General features: G+C 34.9%; 1 protein-coding gene across 6 annotated transcripts in view; it reads left to right on the top strand.

Annotated features, from left to right (window-relative positions):
• Positions 1-25,275, top strand: part of MAGI2 (membrane associated guanylate kinase, WW and PDZ domain containing 2) — a 701,300-nt gene that overhangs the window by 82,205 nt on the left and 593,820 nt on the right. For all 6 annotated transcript variants that reach the window (XM_020984495.2, XM_078154538.1, XM_078154537.1 and 3 more), the window contains exon 2: positions 4,849-5,064. In XM_020984495.2, the coding sequence (XP_020840154.2) occupies positions 4,849-5,064 (216 nt within the window). The remainder of the gene's footprint in view (positions 1-4,848; positions 5,065-25,275) is intronic.

Genomic DNA, 25,275 nt, shown 5'->3' with positions numbered 1-25,275 from the left:
CCAAATTAAACTATCTTGATGGTTTCCTTGAGGGTATTGAAGAGTATTGAGGGACAGTTGGATATGGTAGAATTCAAACTGTACTCTATTGTGAAAACTACCATAGAAACTCAACCAAATGGCCTGTTTAGTTTAAAATAATATGGCTGAGGGATGGGTGAGTTGTGTGAGAGGTGACTATTGAACTTATGGAAAAATAGGACTTGCAACAGAAAAGTACAAGTTTTATGTATCTGGGCTAAAAGAAGACATGTACTTTACCAGAATTGTGAAAATAACATCCTTATAAGTTTTCACTTAGTGATGTGAAATAAGAACTAGATAACATGGAATTATGGCCCTTACCTATTGGGAAAGCATGCCAATTCAATTAATCAATCAACATTTTAAGTGCCTACTATGTACCATTATCAACATTTAATCTAATAGCGATTGCTCTCTTGTATCTCAGAAATAAAAGAGGAACTATTTTCAGGAAAATAGACAACATAAAGACATTAACTTTGAAGGACAAATTGTGAGTGTTTTGCTTTAAGGGTGCTTATGGCATATGACATGTTTTAAAAAAGGGTACATTCTGGAGGACCTCATTTCAGCCTTAATATCATTCAAGAAAATGTTGTTAGAAAGTTGATTTGAAAGAACTTGATGATATAATTATTATTATTATTATTATTATTATTATTATTATTATTATTATTATTATTTACCTAGGCAATGGGGTTAAATGACTTGCCTAGGATCAGACAGCTAGTTAGTGTTATGTGTCAGAGGTCGGACTTGAGCTCAGGTCCCCCTGAATCGAGGGCCAGTGCTCTATCCACTGCGCCCTCTAGCTGCCACTTAAAAATATTTTTAAATCAATATTTTTGTTGCCTATTTTTGGGTAGGAGGCAGATTTCTATTAAAGTATGTTAGTTTGGGGCACATTGCAAGCACTTCATAAATGTTTGCTTGTTATCATTAAATAAGATTTTATATATATATATATATATATATATATATATATATATATATATATACATACATACATACATACATATATGTATATGTGTGTGCATGTATGTATATATATATATATGTGTGTGTATGTGTGTGTGTGTGTATAGTGACATAATATTCTGAACCCAAGTGGCTTTTCTTTCTCCTCCCACCACTGCCATGGTTTAAATAATTTACATTAGAGTTTTTTAATCACAATTATAACTTATCACTTTCTCTTATATGTTATTTTTAATAGACATATACCTCTAAGAAGACCTGCTTGCAAGATTAAATTTCAAATCTTTCCATGATTCATTGGGTTGTATCCGTAAATGAAACCTCTGACTTGGGTGAAAATGACTGTTTACTTATGATCTGGCAGGTTTTCTAACATAATTAATTATGATTGGGTCTGGAGCTCTGAATCTCTTCTCTCTGTTTAATGTCACAGTCTAACTCGGCAGGTGCCTTTGCGAATGCCAAGTATCTAAGTAAGCATTTGTTCTGTTTATAAAACTGTAAAAACAAATTATAAAATTCTCAGCAACCTTGATTTCTCCATATACTGTTTCCAATACAAGGGCATATTTTCAAGTTATTTTGGGATCCCAGTGATAGGTTTTGCTATATGTACCTCCCCAGAGTACCTGATAGGCAATCATCTCTGTTCTACTAAGCCATTATCCAAAATTGATTCCTTCTGCTTACCAAAATGGAAATAAAAGCAGTGAGAATATTGGGAAGGAATAGGGGTCAAGACCTTAATCTGTGAGGAATCTTGAGGATAAGTATGTTACTCTCTAAAATCCATCTCCACTTGAAGTCAACATGAAATGATCTGCAGTTAATTTATATAAAGCTTACACATGTTATTGCACACCCATAGAAATACAACTGTCTGCCCAAGCTACTTCTAAACATAATAATTCAGTAACAATACATATGTTTCTAGAGTAAAGACATTTTTGCTGTTGTTTAGCAAACAAACTCAAAGCGAATAGAAGTTGGTAGTTATCTGAAGGCAGGAGCTCTTTTGTTTATGTCTTAATAAATGTTTGTTGAAGTGTGAATTCAAATATCTTCTTTATATATTGAAGATAACAACATTATGCTTAAGATGGTCAAAGTTTTCCAGACATCATATCACATTATAAGAATACAGAGTCATAAAACAGACAGTTAACTTTCGGAATAGGTCTTTGGTATCATTGCCACTCAAGTGAAGTCTTAGGGAATTGAAAATCTGCATAAGGTAAAATAGAGAAATATTTTGTCCTTGTTGCCTTTATAACTAAAGGATGATAGTAGAAAAATTAGGAGTGTGTCAGAAAACAGTCTTAAAGATGAATAAAAATGTGTAAAGTAAGTTCTAGAAAAGCAATAGGATTGGGGCAGCTAGGTGGCACAGTGGATAGAGCACCAGCCCTGCAGTCAATAAGACCTGAGTTCAAATCTGGCCTCAGACACATAACACTCTCACTAGCTGTGTGATCCTGGGCAAGTCACTTAACTTTGATTGCCTCACCCAAAAAGAGAAAAGAAAACAAAATCAATAGGATTCTTTGTTCTAAGGAAAAAAGACTAAGGGATAATTTCACAATAATTTTCAAGTAAGTGAATTATTACTAGTTTTGAAGCTCAAAGTCAATGAGAAAGTTAACAAGCAATCACTAAGCTACTTTACATGAGTTTAAGAAGCTAACACAGTATATGCCACAATCATAATCCAAATAAGATTTCAATAGGATAGCACATTGGACTGAATTTGATAAAATTAAATTCAATGAGAATGAATGTGAAGTTTTAAACTTGAGTACAACAAAATCAACTTTATATGATGAGGGGGCATAGATTGACAGTAATTTGGAATAATGACTAAAGTTATTAAAGTATACCCTTTGACCCAGAAATACCACTACTAGACCTGTATCTCCAAATAGATCGAAGAAACAGGAAAATAATCCATATGTACAAAAATATTTATGGTACATCTTTGTGTAGTGGCAAAGAACTGAAAATTAATGGTGTGCCATAAATTAGTAAATGGCTTAACAAAGAAATTATAATGTGTGAGTGTAACATAATACTGCTATGTCATAAGAAATAATGATGGAGATAGTTTCAGTGAAACCAGTGAAGACTTTTGTGAGCTGATGAGGACTAAAGTGATCAGAACCAGAAGAACAATTTGTACAATAATAGCACTGTAAAACCAACTTTGAAGGACTTAAGAATTCCAATCAATTCATTAACTGACCATCATTCCTTAGGAATCTACTTCTGGTGATGAAGTATCCTAACCATTTTCAGTCACAGAGGTGATGGACTCTAAATGGACAATAAGAGACAGGGCTTTTGTTTTGGATGTGACCGTGTAGGAATTGGTTTTGCTTGTATGCTTACAAGAATTTTCTTTTACATTTTTCCTGAAGAGGGGCAGAGAGGAGGAATTAAGCCAAAAGGAGGGGGGAAAGAAAAGAGAAAATAGGTCTTAAAAGATGACATGGATAAACTGGCGAGTACCCAAATGATTTCTACCCTACTCCCATTCACCTTTTTCTGTGTTTTCTCATGTTATCTCTTCTTAATCTGCAATGTTCCTCTACTGCCTGTTGTGTTTATTCTCTTCCTTTTGGATAAGGTACATCCTTACAAGGACCTATCTTAACTGACTGTTATCATGTACTTTCCTTTAAAATTAATCCTAACCCTTGTATAATATTTTTTTTCTGGAAATGCCTTATTTCCCAACTTAAAGTTTAAAATACTTGAGAACAGCAGCATGTCTTATTGACCTTTGTATCCTAAGCAGGGCTAAACATATTGCCATGTTAGGTAAGCAGTAAAGGTTTTGCTGAAGGGAAATGAGTTAAGAAAACTTTGAGTAAGCTGGGCATCCATTAGAGTTTTCAACTTGCTTCATACAAAGCCTAGTGGATATTTCTGGCCCATTTTGCACAGCAGATTTTTTACATGTATGAAAATTACTGTGAATAACTCTGTCAATGGGCTGTGACCTTATGGTATTATTAGCATATATAATTTTCAGTCACTTTCTAGTGACAGAAACTATTGACTGAGGTATATTACTTCTAATCAAATGGAAGCATTGGTTTGAAGATTAGATTTAAAATACCAGAAAAGAAAAGGATGCCTCCCATTTATTTTTTTAATTCATCAGAACAGGTGTATATTTTCTCTTGAATTTTATGTCGTCTGCTGAAAATGTAAAGTTGTGTTCACATACTACCAAATGCCAAATAGGAATATACAGAAAGCTGGTGATTATTTAGACAAAATATAAAAGAGGAAAAGCACTCTGCAAATATCCCAAAACATTTAATTTTCACATGAACATGACCCAGAGTCGAATACTGGACAAAGCAAATTAAATAGCCAGTGACCTTTGAAAGGTTTGAAAATGTACATGGCCTGCAGTTCCAGAGAGGTCTAATATTATTTGATGTAGAAAAAAATAAAACTAGAACCCAAAAGGATTACTCTCTAAACCCTCCCGTTTCTCAATGATATTATGATTATTTCATAAACAGCACAGATTATTAAGTATGTCAAACAATCATAGATTTTCTGATGCTGTATACAATATTGGAAGAACACAAGGAAAAACTGGGAGATAAGTTTTTACCTGCCACAGGAGGGGGCGTGAAAATGAGAAAGTATACATTTATTTTTACCCTAAATATTAGAATATCATCTTTGGTACATGTTAAGGTTTCCTATCACTTTGTAGAGTAGGAAATAAATAGATAGTACAGTTACCCAACTGAGAATATGATAGGACGCCAAGATAAGTAAGAGAGATTTCTAATGTGCTTAACTCTGGCCTTTTTGTGTTATTTACAGATAATTACTACGGTACCCCAAAGCCTCCTGCAGAACCAGCTCCTTTATTGTTAAATGTAACAGACCAGATACTTCCAGGAGCTACACCAAGGGCCGAAGGAAAACGTAAGAGGAATAAATCAGTTAGCAACATGGAGAAAGGAGGAATTGAGCCTCCTGAAGAGGAGGAGGAAGAACAGCCTGTGGTCAATGGAAATGGGGTAGTAGTAACTCCAGGTGAGTACTCATTTTAAAATCACTTGTTCATTTTACAGTATTAAGATACCTCTGTGTGTGTGTGTGGGGGGGGTGATAGACAGAGACAGAAACCAAGTAGGGAAATAGTTAAAATCACTGTCTTAGAAAAAAAAGAGAATACTATCAGGCAGAAAGGACATGGACCCAAATGAATAAGAATATGCGTATGAATCCTTGTTTGGAAATTGTGAATATAATTTTCAGATTTGTTCAGAATCTTATTTGGAAAGTTTTAATTAGTGGGACCAGAGGGATAGTTATGATTTATTACTTTGATTTTGTAGGTAAGAATACTCCTTCTAATGCCATTTGCAGTTTATCAACGTTTCATGATTAGCTATGACCAAAAACAGTTTGTTGCCCTATTGCCATTCTTCTGGGGAATGGATACCTCTAAATTTAACCAGACTGGCCCATTGATGACAAAAGTCTGTTTCTAGGACTATTCTTAAGAACTTTACAATTTGATAAGACCTACTGGAATTTTTATTTCTCTGACACTGACTTCGGGAACCCAGTCACCTTTACATTAGTAAGAATAGGATGAAAAAAAGTCACTGTAGGGTATATTAAATAGACATGTCTTCATAAATGTGTGTGGATGAGAATGAGGATTCAAGTTAAAGTTTGTTGTTGTTATTCAGTTGTTTTGTGACCCCATTTGAGATCTTCTTGGCGAGGATACTAGAGTGATTTGCCATTTCCTTTTCCAATTCTTTTTACAGATGAGGAAATTGAGGCAAACAGGGTTAAGTGACTTGTCCAGGGTCACACAGTTAGGAAGTGTCTAAGGCTAGATTTGAATTCAGGGAGAATAGTCTTCCTAACTCCATGCCTGGCACTTTATCTGCTGTGCTACCTAGCTGCCCCAGATGAGGTTCAAGATAAAGTCCAGGTGTCTTTAAGTCCAAGAATATTCAGTTAAGGTCCTGATCTTGCTTATTTGGAAATTGAGGTAATAGGGTAACTAACTGTTTTGACTCAAAATTCAAAGCTCAAAGTTTTAGTCATTTCAGAAAGAATATAGGCACAAGATATTATTCATCTCTAGCTTTATAAGTTAATATTGTTTTATAGGTCAATCAAAAGGCCACATTACATAGTGGAAGGAGAGTTGGTTTGGGAATCAAGAAGATTAGAGTCCAAGTCCTGTCTCTGACACACTCTGTCTTTGTGATGATGGGCAAGTCCCCCAAACTGTTAACGTGCCCAACAATGTTTTTCTTTAAAGACGAGAGAAGAATGACCATATATTAAGCTCCTTTGTTAAGTACTGTATGTATAGTGCATTGATCCTCACAACAACCCTGTGAGGTAGGTGCTATTATGATCCCCATTTTACAGTTGAGTAAACTGAGACAGGCAGGTTAAATAAACAGTAAGTCTCTGAGGCTGGAATTGTACTCAGGTCTTCTGACTCTAGGCTCAGCATTCTACTACTGCAACACCTGGCTGCCTCAAAGACTTTTATTATTCCTAAATGATAGATTAGTTGCCAGTTTACATTGGTGAGTTTCCATAATGGAAGCTCTTTACACTAATGAAATCTCAGGTATTTACCCACCCACCCCCAAAAAAGACAATTAATAAATGGATTAGTTTGCAGTCTTCGGCGTGGCTATGTCTGTATAACACTGAGATGTAGATGTTTCCATGGAAACATTATGTAGCAAACCATCTGTACCAATGACTGCATTTTTCACTTTTCATCCAAATGTGTTCACACAGTGAAGACACAACCAGCTTATGCTGCTGAACAAACAAGCAAAGTATTATATGTTGGGCTTATTACAAATCTATCATGCCATCTACATGAAGTTAGAAATAGATATATAGAATGTGTTTTTGTAGTTAGTTTTTTCCCCTATGGTGGCAAGCTACATTAAACGCTAAACTTCTCACTAAGGAGTTGCTAACTAGACAAAATGTTGTTGTTGTTTGTTCTTTGTTCTCAAAGAGGATCATGACGTCAGGAAGATGATGCCATGATACTTGCAAGTGAATTGGGTTTAAATGAGGGAGGGCTATTCAAAGTCACCAGCCTCACTTTCTCTTCGAGGGCCATCTGGGTACCAGTGGCAAGATATAGAACCCCCAAATAAAATTACTGTATGCACTTAAAGAGTACTATTCTGTGTCAGCACCATTCTTTAGATACTAAAAGCTCTATGTATGTAGATATTAGGCTCTTGAAATAATATGAACATGTATATCCAACATAACTATCACTAAATTTTCAGATGACAAAAGCTGTGTTGGATCATAGAATTAGTATGCAAAAGTTTCCCCTTACACTGGAGCGTTTGGCCAAATGGAATAATGTAGTATTTACCAATGATAACTAGAAAGTTTTACACGTGAGTCCAAAAAGTCGACTTCAGTACAAGAGAGGAAGTGTGGCAAAATGGTCATTTAAAACAAGGTCTAGTAATTTTTAGTGGATTCTCCAACTCGATATAAATTAAATAAGTGATACCAGTCTAATTTAAACCCTCACCACCTCTTGCCTGAACTATTGAAATAGCTTCTATTGATAAAAACCTCTTAACTCATTTCCCTACCTCAGCTCTCTCTCCTCTTCAAGCACCTCTCCTCACAGCTGCCAGTGATTTTCCTTAAATATAGATCAGACCATGTCATTTCCCTACAAAATAGAATGCAAGGAATGGTTAACTGTCACCCCTAGAATAAAATATAAACCCCTCTTTTTAACACGTAAAAACACTTCGCAACTTAGCTCCGGCCTCCTTTTCCAGCCTTATTATACAATACATACTCTGTGGACCAGATAAACTGACTTTGCTTTTCCTCACAGGTAATACCCCATCCCCTTTCTCTATGCCCATGTACTAATTGTTCCCCATGCCTGGAATTCACTCCCTCTTCACCTCTACTTTATAGAATCCCCTATGTCCTTCAAAAATGAATTTAAATACACATGACACCTTTCCTGATGCCCACTCCTTAATATTGTCTTGTATTAATTTTTTGTGAGGGTACATATATACATGTGTATGTATTTGCATACCCCTATACTCCCATGTATCTATTTATGGGAGTATATGTTGGTTTCCCATTAGAATGTAAGCTCCTTGAGGATACAGATTCTTATCATTCCTGTCTTGCTATCCTTAGTACTTAATACCTGATACGTAATAGACAAAGTTCAGTGACCTATCAGTCAATTCATATGGCTGCCAAATGACCTACGGGTTGCATTAAGAAAGAGAGAGCTTCCAGGAATAAGAAGGTAATGGTTCCACTTTGTCTTGGTCAGACCACATCAGGAATATTATATTCAGTTCTGAGTGCCACATCTTAAGAAGGGCGTTGATAAGCTAGAAAGCATCTGAAGGAGGGAAACTAGAATGGTAAAGTGCCTTCAGTCCATATCATATCATATGAAGGCTTATTGAAGGAACTGGATATATTTAGTTTAGCCTGAGGAAAAGTTAAATAGAATATAATTCTATTTATCTTTAAGAATTTGAAATATTGCTGTGCGAAAGAGGTATCAGACTGGTACTATTTGTCCTGGAGAGCAGAACTAGGACCAGTGTGTTGATACCTTAAAGTGGAAGTTCTCAGTTTGATGTCAGGAAAACCACTTAACCATTAGAGCTACTGGAAAATGGAATGAGTTGACTTTGAAGGCAATGAGTTCCCTCTTTGACTGGAAGCCTCCAAACAGAGTCTGATGACCATTTATCAGTTGTATTTTAATGAGATATTTTTCTCACATGCCATGGACTGAGCTCCCTTTTAACTCTAAAATCTTAGAATTCTGTGTCTCTCTCAAACTGTATATGGAGTGAGACTAGTGACCAAACAGAGGGTATTAATAGCAATATATCTTGTAAATGTAAATAAAAAGTGAAAAACAAATATCGAATATGTGAACATGGTACCAACTTGGATTTACTATTATAACTATTATATACATTATTTCACTTGTCAGAGCTGTAAAATTGACTTTGTGCTTTGTAGAAAATGTCCAATTTTTCATTCATTGGAAAACACATAAAAGTGAACAATCTCTCTCTCTCTCTCTCTCTCTCTCTCTCTCTCTCTCTCTCTCTCTCTCTTTTCTCTCTCTCTTTCACTCTCTCTCTCTCTCTCTCTCTTGATATGTTGAAATTCCCAGTTTTACATTATATTCTTTATGTATGAACAATTGGATACCACAGTACAAAGGGAAAAGAGTCAAACCCTTTTGGAGTCGTAAGACCTGATTCTGAATCCTTGTTCTGCCACTCACTTGACCTTTGTGGCTTTTGGCAAGTCATTTTATTTCTCTGGGTCTTGGGTTTCTTAGTAGGAAGGAATTAGACACAATGGACTTTGGGATTCCTGTGTTTGGTGTCAGGAATACCTAGGTTAAAATTCTGCTTCTGACATACTATCTGTGTGATTAGAGTCTTAACCCAAACATGCCTCAGGTAAGTTCCTATGATTTATTTAATAAGTCATAGGGAGTTGCACTTTTCTCCTCAGCCTTCACATCCTCCCTTTATATGTAGCATATACTAATCCTCACTTTTTATCAAAATGACATAAACAAAATCATAAAAAAAGAAATCTTACCAAACTCCTAATTCATGCATAATTACTTTTTTGCCTTTTCACACCTGTTTTCCTGTTTTCACAATTCTCTGACCTTTCCGTCTTTACATTTCTTAGAGCATATCTCTATTAGTGCAATAACTCTCCTTTAGAATGCTGATTTCTATTTGCATTACTTAAATCAAAGTAAAGTCTTAAAGAATATGTGTGTTTCATTCAATAGATTTTGTAAGAAAAGTACATAGCAGACATAGGCTCATTCTGTATCTCTGAGTTAAGTCCTCCATTGGCTTTAATGATTCCTCAGAAATGTCAAGGTGACCTTCACAGACAAGGGTAGTCTCCTCAACTAGTAGAGATCACTTTGACCCATCCTTATTTGGTGATTGAGGTTCTACTCCCCACCTCAATTAAAGTAATCACAGAATACCCAAATACCTTAAATGAAACAATCCATCAATCAGAAGTATCAATTAGGTATTAAGGAATTTTGCTACCATTCTACCATAATGTTTAATAAAGACATTCAGTTTGGGGCCATTGAATGAAATCAGCATTTAGTTTCATCACTAAGTTTAAATTCACTCTTCTAATGTACAACTTTGTGTGTATATGTAAGTATGTATATATATGTACATATATATATATACATACATGTATATATGTGTGTGTATACACATACATGTATATATGTATGTATATATGTATATATACACATACATACATATATATACACACATATATGTTTATAAATTTTCATGGGAGAGTATGCTTTTAGATGGGCTGGAAGGTTATTTTATACTAACTTATTACTATACCATCCTAATAAGTACTTTTGCTAAAAAGCGAATATATCTGAAAAAAAAAAAGCTAATACATCTGGCTGACTAATTGTTATTGGATAGCACACTGAGGGTCTAGGGGCTTAAGAACTATAATAATAGAAATATAGTCCTTCAGGATTACCCCTAAAATCCTTAAAGAATGATTGTACATTTGAGGGGAGGCCTAAAGTGTATGCTATATGCAGAACCAGTATGAATAGTCATACCTGGAAACTGAGTACCATCCAAATGATTCCTATGACTAACAAGCATGATAGCAGTTCTATAGAATTACTAAGGAAAGGAAGCAACAGGGTAACCCAAATAAACAATGTAATTAGGAGGCTTTAATTGGGCACATGATGCTTCATTAGAGCCAATACACTCATACCGTTATCTATTCCTAGAGTATCTTTCTTCAAGACTCTGTATTCCCCAAGGTTCATTTCTCCATGGCTCCTTGCTTACTTCCTTCCATTCTCTCCCTCATTGATTGCATCCACTCCCACGAGTTGAACTCTCATTTCTATACAGATAAGATCTATTATCTCCAATCCTGACCTCTTTCAATATTGAACTATAATGCAGTCCTACATTTCTGACTTCCTGCTTGAATGTGTATGGTTCCCTAGAATTTCAAACTTTTATTTTTTGGATTAGACCTATTATGTCAGTGGTATGCAAAACTCCCTAAATGAATTAAAATTTATCACAGCTAAACTTAAATTCATCCCTAAAAGGACCTATTCCTACCAATGTCCATATTTCTGTTTAGAGTAATACCATTTAAGTCACCTGCAATTGAAATATTTGAGTTACCTTTTAGGAAGATCAAAAACAACTACCCCTATATATCTAGCCCACCATGGATCACCAAATTAGACAATACTTCACATCCCCTCCACCTCTCCACTATCCTTTTGCTTGCATTCTACCTCTTGCTTTAAGCTCAATAATCAAATCAATACTGCCATTCTACTATTATTCCTGAAAAGGACGCAGCAGTTGATTGCCCTGTTGATCAGCTCACCATCCCTGTGACATCCCTTTTATGTGTGTGTGTGTGTGTATAATATATGTATATATGTATATTATATATATATGTGTGTGTGTGTGTGTGTGTGTGTGTGTATATATATGTATATATATATAATATATATATATATATAATATATATATATATATATATATATATATATATGTATATATATATAAATAATACACACGTATATGCTGTCTCCTCCTATACAAATGTAAGCCCATTGAGGGTAGGGATATCCGGCTTTTCTTTTTGTATTCTCAGTTCTTAATACAGTGCCTAACAGAAAGAGTATGTACTTAATACCTTTTGATTCGTTCTTTTTTTTAAAATTTATTTATTTTTAGTTTTCAACATTCACTTTTATAAGATTTTCAGTTCTAAATTTCCCCCCTCCTTCCCCTCTCCAAGACAGCATGCAATCTGATATAGATTATGCATGTGTAATCATATTAAATATATTTCCACATTAGTCATGTTGTGAAAGAAAAATCAGAGCAAAAGGGAAAAACCACAAGAAAGAAAAAAAAAACAGAGAGAGAGAGACAATAGTATGCTTTGATCTACATTCAGACTCCATAGTTCTTTCTCTGGATATAGACACCATTTTCCAACATGAGTCATTTACAATTGTCTTAGATAATTTATTGCACGTAAGAGCAAAGTCTAAGAAAGTCTAGCATTGCACAATGTTATTATCACTGTGTACAATGTTCTCCTGGTTTTGCGCACTTCATTCAGCATCAGTTCATGTAAAGCTTTCCAGGTTTTTCTGAAGTCCATCTGCTCACCATTTCTTAAGGAACAACATATTAGATTAATATACCACAACTTGTTCAGCCATTCCCCAATTAATGGGCATACCCTCAATTTCCACCACAAAAAGAGTTGCTATAAATATTTTTGTATGTATGGGTTCTTCTCCCTTTTTTATGATCTTTTTTTAAAATACAGACCTAGTAGCAGTGCTGCTAGATCAAAGAGCATGCACAGTTTTATATTCCTTCGAGCATAGTTCCAAATTGTTCTCCCGAAAGGATAGATAGTTCAAAACTCCACCAACTGCATTAGTGTTCCAGTTTTCCAATATCTTAGCCAACATTTATCATTTTCCTGTTTTGTCATGTTAGCCAATCTTGATAGGTGTGAGGTGGTACCTCAGAGTTGTTTTGATTTGCATTTTTCTAATCAATAGTGATTTAGAGCATTTTTCATATGACTATAAATAGCTTTAATTTCTTCATCTGAAAACTACCTGTTCATATCCTTTGACCATTTATCAATTGGGGAATGACTTGTATTCTTATAACTTTGACCTAGTTCTCTATATATTTGAGAAATGAAGCCTTTATCAGAGCCTCCCACCTCCCACCTAAAAATTGCTTTCCACCTTTCTGCTTCCCTTCTAATCTTTTTTTTAAATTTTATTAATTTATTTTGATTTATCAACAATCACTTCCATATGTTTTTGAGTTAAAATTTTTCTCCCCCTTCCTCCCCACCCTCCCCAAGACGCACACAATCTGATATAGGCTTTACATTTACATCCTATTAAACATATTTTCACATTAGTGAAGTTGTAAGTAAAAATTAAAACCAATAGGAGGAACCATCAGAAAGATGAAACAAAACTCAACAGAAGGGGAAAAAAATAATAGCGATTCGACTTCCACAGTTCTTTCTTTGGATGTGGACAACATTTTCTATCACGAGGCGTCTGGGGATGTCTTAGATCCTTGTAATCCTGAGAAGGGTTAAGTTTAACAAATTAGTCATCACAACGTGGGTGTTATTGTGTACAAAGTCCTCTTGGTTCTACTCACTTCACTCAGCATCAGACCATATAAGTCTTCCCAGGTTTTTCTGAAGTCAGACTATTCCTCATTTCTTATAGCACAATACTATTCCATTATACTCATATACCACAACTTGCTCAGCCATTCCCCAATTGATGGGCATCCTCTCAATTTCCAATTCTTTGCCACCACAAAAAGAGCTGCTATGAATATTTTTGTACATGTGGGTCCTTTTCCCATTTGTTTGATCTCTTTGGGATATAGCCCTAGAAGTGCTATTGCTGGATCAAAGGGTATGCACATTTTTGTAGCCCTTTGGGCATAGTTCCAAATTGTTCTCCAAAATGGTTGGATCATTTCACAACTCCACCAACAATGTATTAGTGTTCCAATTTTCCCACATCTTCTCCAACATTTATCATTTTCCTGTTTTGTCATGTTGGCCAATCTGATAGGTGTGATGTACCTCAGAGTTGTTTTGATTTGCATTTCTCTAATCAATAATGATTTAGAGCATTTTTTCATATGACTATAGATTTAATTTCTTCATCTGAGAACTGTCTGTTCATATCCTTTGACCATTTATCAATTGGGGAATGGCTTGTTCTTATAAATTTGTCTTAATTCTCTATATATTTTAGAAATGAGGCCTTTATCAGAGAGCTGGTTGTAAAAATTCTTTCCCAATTTTCTACCTTCCTTCTAATCTTAGTTGCATTGGCTTTGTTTGTGCAAAAACTTTTCAATTTAATGTAATCAAAATTATCCATTTTGCTTTTCATAATGTTCTCTATCTCCTGTTTGGTCATGAATTCTTCTGTTCTCCATAGATCTGATAGGTAAACTATTCCTTGTTCTCCCAGTTTACTTATGGTATCAGCCTTTATATCTAAGTCATGAACCCATTTTGACTTTATTTTGGTATATGGTGTGAGATTTGGGTCTATGCCTAGTTTCTGCCATACTCTTTTCCAGTTTTCCTAGCAGTTATTTTGAAAACTGGGTTCTTATCCCAGAAGCTGGGGTCTTTGGGTTTATCAAATAATAGATTACTATAGTCATTGACTACTGTGTCTTGCATATTTAACCTATTCCACTGATCCACCTCCCTATTTCTTAGCCAGTACCAAGCAGTTTTGATGATTGCTGCTTTATAATACAATTTAAGATCTGGAATTGCTAGGCCACCTTCCCCTGCATTTCTTTTCATTAGTTCCTTTGATATTCTGGACCTTTTGTTTTTCCAAATGAATCTTGTTATTATTTTTTCTAACTCTATAAAATAATTTTTGGTAGTTTGATTGGTATGGCACTGAATAAGTAAATTAGCTTAGGTAGGATTGTCATTTTTATTATATTAGCTGGCCTACCCATGAGCAACTGATGTTTTTCCAATTATTTAGATCTGATTTTATTTGTGTGAAAAGTGTTTTGTAATTGTGTTCATAGAGTTCCTGGGTTTGTTTGGGAGGTAGACTCCTAAATATTTTATAATGTCTACAGTAAGTTTAAATGGGATTTCTCTTTCTATCTCTTGCTGTTGGGCTTTGTTGGTAATATATAGAAATGCTGATGATTTATGTGGGTTTATTTTATAGCCTGCAACTTTGCTAAAGTTGTTTATTATTTCAAGTAGTTTTTTACTTGATTCTCTAGGATTCTCTAAGTATATCATCATGTCATCTGCAAAGAGTGATAGCTTTGTTTCTTCTTTGCCTATTCTAATGCCTTCAATTTCTTTTTCTTCTCTTATTGCTAAAGCTAATTTCCAGTACAATATTGAATAACAGTGGTGATAATGGACATCCTTGTTTCACCCCGATCTTATTGGAAATGCTTCTAGCCTGTCCCCATTACATATAATGCTTGCTGAAGGTTTTAGATAGATGCTATTTATTATTTTAAGGAAGACTCCATTTATACCTATGCTTTCTAGTGTTTTTAATAGGAATGGGTGTTGTATTTTATCAAAAGCTTTTTCTGCATCTATTGAGATGATCATGTGGTTTCTGTTGGTTTTGTTGATATGCTCAATGATGATAGTTTTCCTAATATTGAACCAACCCTGCATTCCTGGTATAAATCCTACCTGGTCATAGTGTATTATTCTTGTGATAAGTTGCTAATCTATTTGCTAGTATTTTGTTTAAAATTTTTGCATCTATATTCATTAGAGAAATTGGTCTATAATTTTCTTTCTCTATTTTGACTCTTCCTGGTTTAGGTATCAACACCATATTTGTATCATAAAAAGAATTTGGTAAGACTCCTTCTTCACCTATTTTCCCAAATAGTCTATATAGTATTGGAATTAATTGTTCTTTAAATGTTTGATAGAATTCACATGTAAATCCATCTGGCCCTGGAGATTTTTTCCTAGGGAGTTCATCAATGGCTTGTTCAATTTCTTTTTCTGAGATGGGGTTATTTAAGTATTTTACTTCCTCTTGGTTAATCTGGGCAATTTATATTTTTGTAAATATGTATCCATTTCACTAAGATTGTCAAATTTGTTGGCATATAGTTGGGCAAAATAATTCCTAATTATTGTTTTAATTTCCTCTTCCTTGGTGGTAGCTTCCCTTTTCATTCTTGATACTAGTAATTTTTTTTTTTTTTTTTTAATTAAATTAACCAAAGGTTTATCTATTTTATTGGTTTTTTCATAAAACCAGCTCTTAGTTTTATTTATTAGTTCAATAGTTTTCTTAATTTCAATTTTATTAATTTTTCCTTTGGTTTTCAATATTTCTAATTTAGTGTTTAGTTGAGGATTTTTAATTTGTTCTTTTTCTATTTTTTTAGTTGTATGCCCAATTCATTAATCTCCTCTTTTTCTATTTTATTTATGTAAGCATTTAGAGATATAAAACTTCCCCTAAGAACTGCTTTGCTGCATCCCAAGTTTTGGTATGTTGTCTCATTATTGTCATTCTCTTGAATGAAATTATTGGTTGTTTCTATGATTTGTTGTTTGACCCAATCATTTTTTAGGATTAGATTATTTAGTTTCCAATTATTTTTAGTCTATCTTTCCATGGCCCTTTATTACATATAATTTTTATTATCATGATCTGAAAAGGATGCATTTAATATTTCTGCCTTTCTGCATTGGATTGTGAGGTTTTTATGCCCTAGTACATGGTCAATTTTTGTGTATGTGCCATGTACTGCTGAGAAAAAAGTATATTCCTTTCTATCCCCATTCAGTTTTCTCCAGAGGTCTATCATACCTAACTTTTCTAATGTTCTATTCACCTCCTTAACTTCTTTCTTGTTTATTTTGTGGTTAGATTTATCTAGTGCAGAGAAGGGGAGGTTCAGGTCCCCCACTAGTATAGTTTTGCTGTCTATTTCTTCCTGTAACTCCCTGAACTTCTCCTCTAAGAATTTGGATGCTATACCATTTGGTGCATATATGTTTAGTAATGATATTACTTCATTGTCTATGGTGCCTTTTAGCAGGATGTAGTTTCCTTCCTTATCTCTTTTGATTAGATCTATTTTTGCTTTTGCTTTGTCTGAGATCAGGATTGCTACCCCTGCTTTTTTTACTTCAGCTGAGCATAATATATTCTGCTCCAGCCTTTTACCTTTACCCTGTATGTGTCACGCTTTTTCAAATGTGTTTCCTGTAAACAACATATTGTAGGATTATGGTTTTTAATCCATTCTGCAATCCATTTCTTTTTATGGGAGAGTTCATCCCATTCACATTCACAGTTATGATTACTATGTGTGTCTTTTTCTCCATCCTTTTCCCCCATTTATGCTTTTCTTTCTCCTTTTTCCTTTCCCCCTTCACTAGTGTTTTGCTTTTGACCACGCCTCCTTCAGTCCCTCCCCCTTTTATTATCCCTTTCCCTTTTCTTCCCCTTTACTCTTACTGCTTCTTCCCTCCCTTCTTTCCCCCCTCCCTTTTCTTTCCCCTTTTCCCTCCTACTGCCTATAGGGCAAGTTAGATTTCTATACCTAACTGATTATGTTATGCCCTTCTTGAGCCAAATCTGATGAGAGTAAGGTTCAAACAATGCTCCCCCCTCCCTTCTTTCCCTCTGCTGTAATAGGATTTTGTGTCTTTTCCTGTAATGTAATTTACCCTTGTCTGCCTCCTCCTTTCTCAGTACATTTTCTAAGATCAGATTGATCCACTTATTTGGATCCATTTAACCCACTTGATTAGATTTTTTTTTATCATTACATCAAAGTCAACTAATATCCACCCTCTTTATGTATACTCCTTTAACATGGTGTAATAACAATACAGTTCTCAAGGGTTGCAAGTGTCATATTCCCTTGTAGGGTTTAAACAGCCCCCTTATTACAACATATTGTATCTTTCTGTCCCATTTACCTTTTTAGTCCTTCTTGAGTCCTGTACTTGAAGATCAAATTTTTTGTTGAGCTCTGGTCTTTTTATCAGGAAAGTTTGGAAGTCTCCTATTTCATTGAATATCCATCTCCTCCCTTGAAAAATGATGCTCATTTTTGCTGGGTAATTGATCCTTGGCTGCATTCCAAGCTCCTTTGCCTTGCAGAATATCATGTTCCACACCCTGTGGTCTTTTAATGTAGAAGCTGCAAGGTCCTGTGTAATCCTGACTGTGGTTCCATGATATTTAAATTTTTCTTTCTGGCTGCTTGCAGCACCTTCTCTTTCATCTGGTAATTTTGGAATTTTGCTATTATATTCCTTGGCATTGTCAATTTGGGATCTCTTTCAGGTGGTGCGGTGATTCTTTCTATGGTTATTTTCCCTTCTGGTTCTAGGACTTCAGGGCAGTTTTCCTTTATGATTTCCTGAATGATGTTCTCCAGACTCTTTTTTTCATCATGATTTTCAGGTAGTCCAATAGTTTTTAAATTGTCTCTCCTGAATCAATTTTTCCAGGTGAGTTGTTTTACCGATGAGGTATTTTACATTTTCATCTATTTTTTCATTTTTTTGTTTCTGTTTGACTGATTCTTGCTCTCTCATAGAGACATTAGTTTCCATTTGTCCAATTCTAGTTTTTAACAGATTGTTTTCTTCTGTTAGTTTTTGTACTTCCTTCTTCAATTGGCCAATTGTGTTTTTTAGGGACTTGTTTTCTTCAGTGTATTTTTTTCCAATTGGCCAATTGTATTTTTGAAGGACTCTTCTACCTCTCTCATTTGACTATTAAAATCCTTCTTGAGCTCTTCTAAGAAGGCTTTTTGGGCTTCAGACCAGTTCATATTCCCTTTTGTTGTTGCAGATGTGGGTTTGTTGACAATGTTGTCCTCTTCAGAATTTCTGTCTTGATCTTCACTCTTCTCATAATATGAATCTATGGTACGTTTCTTTTTACTCATGGTGTTTCTTTATTCCCTGGCCTTTAAAGAGATTGAGCTCTCCTGCTGGGGAACAGAGGGCACTGACCCAAGCTTCTTGTGTTGGGAGCCTAGGTCTTGGTCACTGGCTTTGTGTGCTGGGGCCTCTTATGTTGGCAATTGGAGGCTGTAGGTTTCTGGCAGCTTACCTCATGTTGGGCTGGAATCAGCAAGGCTGGAACTTTCAGGCAATTCTAGGTTGCCTGCTTTTCCTTTCCTTTAGCTTTCTTCAGCTCCTTTTAGATGGGTGCTGCAGGGTGTTTATCTGCCTGGGGCCCCCTGCAGTGTTGTCTCCCTCATTTCTGCTAATGCACTGGGAGATTCCTTTGCAGTAGAGTGCGAGGCACCTGGTGGTTTTCTGAGCTGGTTTCCACCGGTTCCCCCTGCCCTCACTGAGGCACTCAGAGGTCCAGGTGTTGGTGTTTGCCTGTTCTACCACCTGGGCTTCAGGATTTCTTCACAATTTGAGGCTTCAGGGCTCTGACAGCTCACCTGGGGTTGGGTTGGAACTAGCAAGGCCAGGGCTTTAGGAAGTCTTTAGGTTGCTTTCTTTACCTCCTTTCAGATGGATGCTGCAGGGTACTTATCTGCCTGTGGGCCCTTGTAGTTCTGCCTCCCTTATTTTTGCTGAGGCACTGGGAGACCCGTTTGCTAGGCTGCTGTGCTGCTGCTCCCCATCTTTCTTCTAGTTCAGCTGTTCCAGGGTTTTTTTTCTGGGGTGATATTTTCTGGGTTTTCAGAGGTTGATAGGGGAGAGTGAGAGCTACTACCTTTTCACTCCGCCGTCTTGGTTCCTGGAAGCGGAATTTCCTTCCCTTCTAATCTTGGTTGCATTGGCTTTTTTTGCATGCAAAACCTTTTTAATTTAATGTAATCAAATTATCCACTTTGCATTTCATATGTTCTCTGTCACTTGTTTGGTCATAAATTCCTCCCTTCTCCATAGATCTGATGGGTAATCTTTTCCTTACTCTCCTAATTTGCTTTATAGTGTCACCCTATGTGTCTAAATTGTTTACCCATTTTGACCTTATCTTGGTTTATGGTGTAAGATGTTGGCCTATGCCTATTTCCTGCCATACTGTTTTCCTAGCAGTTTTTGTCAAATAGTGAGTTCTTATCCCAGAAGCTGGAGTTTTTAGTGTTATCAAACAGTAGCTTACTATGGTCATTGACTACTGTGTCTTGTGTACCTAACCTATTCCACTGATCCACCACTCTATTTCTTAGCCACTATAAAGTAGTTTTAATGGTTGCTGATTTATAATAATATTTTAGATCTGGTATGGCTAGGCCACCTTCCCTTGCATTTATTTTCATTAATTTCCTTGATGTTCTGGACCTTTTATTCTTTTTTTAATGATTAGGCTGTTTATTAAGGAGACAACCACATATACAAGTTAATCTATAGAAATGTCTGCAAATCAAACTTCAAGTGATCTAAAAGGACCATGCATAATGTAAAAAATGGACACCTGTACAGTTAATTTGATAAAAAAGTTAATTTAAACATACCCATTCTAGGATCACACTACAGATACACAAGTCCGGGGGCCACATACATATCCAAATAGACTTTTTGAAAATACTTGTTTAAAAAAATGATAAAATTAGTATGGAATCTGGTTGAGATATCAACATTAAGAATTACCTCTGTGACAATTATAAATGGTCCCCATTATTTTATTTTATTTTTTCTTACAAAATGTGCTTCCAGGGTCTGATAACTGAAGAAAAAGTTAACCCTTAAGAGTGTTTTATATTTTACAAATAGGTTTTATAGAAATATAATCCAGCAAATGCTTGTTAAGAATATTTTTTTATAATTTTTATACTTTTATTAACATACTTACAAAAAATAACATCCAAACACTGGAAAAATTAAATAACTTTGGAAGCTGAGCTCAAAGCTTTCTACTTACATATAAGTGACAATTCAGAGCTGTTGGCACAAAAAGAAAATCCACATTTCTAAAACCCTATTATATATCAAACTTAAGTTAAGTAAATCATAGGCACTAGTTTATCAAATCCACATTTCTTCCATAAATTTAACCACAGAGAATCCTTAGATTTCCCCAAACAGAAAAATTGGCAGTACCCAAAGGCTACCTAGGAAAAGAATCAATTTTTCTCTTCAGGAAACCAGAAGCTAAATGTCTGTGATAGTAGAACAGCAGGTAAAAATGGACCTTTTGTCTTCCAGATGAATTTCTAGCCCTACAAAATATTTGTTGGTAGTTTGATTGGCACAATACTAAATAAGTAAATTAATTTAGGTAGAATTGTCATTCTTGTTATATTAGCTCAGCCTACCCACGAGCAACTAATACTTTTCCAGTCATTTAGATCTGACTTTATTTGTGGGAAAAGTGTTTTGTAATTATGTTCATATAGTTCCTGAGTTTGTCTTGACAGTAGAGTCCCAAATATTTTATATTTCTACACTAACTTTAAATGGAATTTCTCTTTCTATCTCTTGCTGTTGAGCTTTGTCAGTAATATATAGAAATGTCGATGATTCATGTGGGTTTATTTTGTAGCCTGCAACTTTGCTAAAGTTCTTTATTATTTCAAGTAGTTTTTTAGCTGATTCTCTAGGATTCTTTAAGTATACATCATATCATCTGCAAAAAAATGAGAGCTTTTTTCTTCTTTACCTACTCTAATTCTTTCAATTTCTTTTTCTTCTCTTGTTGCTAAAGCTAGCATTTCTAGTACAATAATGAATAATAGTCATGATAATGGACATATCCTTGTTTCATCCCCAATCTTATTGGAAATGCTTCCAGCTTGTCCCCATTACATATAATGTTTGCTGATGGTTTTAGATAGATGCTACTTATCATTTGAAGGAAAACTCCACTTATTCCTATGCTTTCTAGTGTTTTTAATAGGAATGGGTATTGTATTTTGTCAAAAGCTTTTTTCTGCATCTATTGAGATAATCATATGATTTCTGTTAATTTTATAATTCATATGGTCAATTATTCTGATAGCTTTCCTCCAGCTCTACATTTCTGGTATAAATTTCACCTGGTCATTGTGTATTATCCTCATGATAAGTTGCTGTAATCTCTTTGCTAATATTTTATTTAAAATTTTTGCATCTATATTCATTAGGGAAATTGGTCTATAATTTTATTTTTCTGTTTTGACTTTTCCTGGTTTAGTTATCACCACTGTATTTGTATTACAAAAAGAATTTGAAGGACTTCTTTGCCTATTTTCCCAAATAGTTTATATAGTATTAGAATTAATTGTTCTTTAAATATTTGGTAGAATTCACTTATAAATCCATCTGACTCTATTGATTTTTTTCTTAAGGAGTTCATTGATGGCTTGATCCCAATTTCTTCTTTCTTAAATGGGCTTAAGCATTTTATTTCCTTTTCTGTTAATCTGGGCAGTTTATATTTTTTGCAAATATTCATCCATTTCACTTAGATTGTCAAACATATTGGCACACAGTTGGGCAAAATAGCTCCTAATTATTGTTTTATTTTTCTTTTAATTAGTGGTGAATTCACCCTTTTCATTTTTGATACTGGTAATTTGTTTTTAATCTTTTATTTTAATCAAATTAACCAAAGGAGTATCTATTTTATTGGTTTTTTTTCAACAAAACCAGCTCTTAATTTTATTTGTTAATGCAACAGTTTTCTCAATTTCAGTTTTATTAATCTCTCCTTTGATTTTCAGAATTTCTAATTTTGTATTTAGTTGGGGATTTTTTATTTGTTCTTTTTCTAGATTTTTTGATTGCATGCGCAATTCATTGATCCCTTCTTTCTCTATTTTATTCATGTAAACTTTCAAAGATATAAAATTTTCCCTTAGAACCACTTTGGCTGTATCCCATAAGTTTTGGTATGTTGTCTCATTATTGTCATTCTCTTGAATGAAGTTATTGATTGTTTCTGTGATTTATTGTATGGACCATTCATTCTTTAGGATTAGATTATTTGGTTTCCAGTTAATTTCTAGTCTATCTTTGCATGGCCCTGCATTATATATAATTTTTATTGAATCACGATCTGAAAATGATGCATTTAATATTACTACCTTTCTGCATTGAATTGTCAGGTCATTCATTCTTCTTTTGACTACCATATGTTGATATCACTAATATATTGCATTCTTGATGGGAGAGAGTATCATTTTTCTTTATTATGTTCCCATTAACTAATGTAGCACCTTCCAGTTAGTAAGCACTTATCTCCAATTTTTGTGTTTCTTCTTTAATTATAAGCTGTTCCACAACAGGGGCTTTGCCTTCTATTGCTCCCATGTTTTCTCCCAGTATACGAGGCCAGACATCCAGTGAATGCTAATAAATGTTCTTTTTTTCTGCATAATGAGAGAATACTACCTACTATATAGAGAGTAAAGAGCATTAAATTTCCAGTCAATTACTAGTCTGGGAATTGCTTATTCAAGCACGCTTCTCTGGACCACATTGTCCTAATGGCAGGAACAAACACTAAATCTTCCTCTAGTACTAATACTTTATTATTATGAATCATATTTTATATAATCAATTTGAGGCCTCTTATTTTGTATAGAATGTATAAATTTCCTACTGTTACAATCCTATAAAGGGAAATCACTCTACTTTGATGTATATTAAACAGTGTTTTTTTTTTTAAAGAAGATCAAATTTTAGGTGATATTTGATGGAGAGACTGAGAATCCTGATGGTTATAGCTATTATGCCTAAACGGGAAAAAAGTTAGGATACTGTGAAGCAGCCTATTGGCACAGGGCATAGCAGTGTACATGTGGGGATTTGTGTGATTTGGGGACTGTTGATTAACCCACATTAGTTTCAGTTTGAAGACTATATTTTTCACAGAGACCTGATTTTTCTTAAAATGTCTAATCGCTTTCAGCCTTGTACTTTACATAGTTCATAGATATTATAATTGGGGATTAAAGAGTGGATTCACTGCCTTGAGTATCCAAAGATCTTTGCCCTCTGTCACATAAAAACTGATCTGGGCTGAGATTCTGTTGAACTGTGAATGTTCAGTTATGTCACTGGTTAACTGGAGTTTAGCTTATTCCCCCCTCCCCACACTGTTCAGTCAACCACATTACTTTAACTCTGAAGACTTGAAGCTATCAGCTGCATCTTTAGTTTCCTTAGATATTTACCCCTAATCAGACAAATTTATTTAAAAGAATATTCTTAGAGATGAAAAATCTCACTTTGTCCTACTTTGAAAACAATAGAGAAACATACTGCACATTCAAAAAGAAATGTTCTAGAAATTATGATAGTTGGGCCAGGATTTTTCCCCCCTCTATATCATGAATTATCTACTCTCACTTGTGAGTGACTGATTCACTATTATACTGTAGTTTTTCTCTTCCCTCCTGGATGTTGGGAAACATGGTACAAATGATTAGAAATGCACATACATTTTAGAAGCAGCTAAAACTCTTTGTTAGCCCACAGAGAAAATGCCAGCAGAAACAGAGCTCATGAAAGTGCTCTCTCAACAAAGGCAATACAGTAAGTATACAGAGCTGCCTTCTACAACCCTGAAGTCCTCAATCAGTGCAACTGAACTGCATCTCCCTAAGAGGAAACACAGTGTTCCTTATGAGATCACCCAGAGTCCTAAGTAATGATCTCAGTTCACCATTAGGAGCTGGCATCCAGATCCTGTGTTGCTTGGCACACTTACTGTTTGTGCATCATCAGTCCTAGTCCTGTGAATGAGATCCTGTCACAGGCGGAAGAATTATGTTCTCCGTAGTGAATCTCGCTGTTTTCCTGTGAAGAATGGCCTGCTCTGAGACCAACCCAAGCCCAGCCCTCTACTGTGAGGACCTTCTTTTTGTCACATCCCACTCCCACGAATGAACTTCTGATGTGTGCGTACCAGCCCTGCTCAGATCCTCATCATTTTCTGAAGAGTTTTATTTTTATGATCTAGCTCCAGGATGAGGAGAATGCTTAGTTCTAAGTCGTTACTGGAAAGGAACGGTTTACACAGATAATCCTTTTCCCAGTAGATTTTATATTCGTAAATTATGGGCACCCTACCTCTCCTTTAAAAGAATATATTAAAAACTATGTCTAGGTGACAACTGTAAGTCTCTAAAGATATTAGAGGTAGCTATTAAGTAAATAGAGACCTATTTTGGTAGCAACGTTATTGATTTAAATTCCTATGTCATATAGGTGCTACGTACCATAATTCATTATTGTTTGGTCATTTTAGTCATGTTTGACTCTTTGTAAACTCATTTGGGATTTTCTTGGCAGAGATACTGGAATGGTTTGCTATTTCCTTCTCCGGCTCATTTTACAGATGAGGAACTGAGGTAAGCAGGGTTAACTGACCTGCTTAGGGTCACACAGCTAGTATGTGTCTGAGTTCAGATTTGAATTCATGAAGATGAGTCTTCCTGACTTCAGGCCTGGCATTCTATCCACTGCACCACCTAAACCAGCATCATTTCTGGAGTGCTGCAGTATCAATGAAAAAAAAAATGGAAAACATAGTCATTTCATTGTAATATTTGTTCTGAGTTTGAAAAAATTGATTTGACTTCCCCTTATTACCAAAATTGTCTTAAAACACTCTTCTATTGGATATTTGGA

This window comes from Phascolarctos cinereus, unplaced genomic scaffold (genome assembly GCF_003287225.1).
Source record: "Phascolarctos cinereus isolate Bilbo 61053 unplaced genomic scaffold, phaCin_HiC Scaffold_1;HRSCAF=81, whole genome shotgun sequence".
Classification (NCBI taxonomy): domain Eukaryota; kingdom Metazoa; phylum Chordata; class Mammalia; order Diprotodontia; family Phascolarctidae; genus Phascolarctos; species Phascolarctos cinereus.
This window is presented reverse-complemented; position numbering and strand designations above follow the sequence as displayed.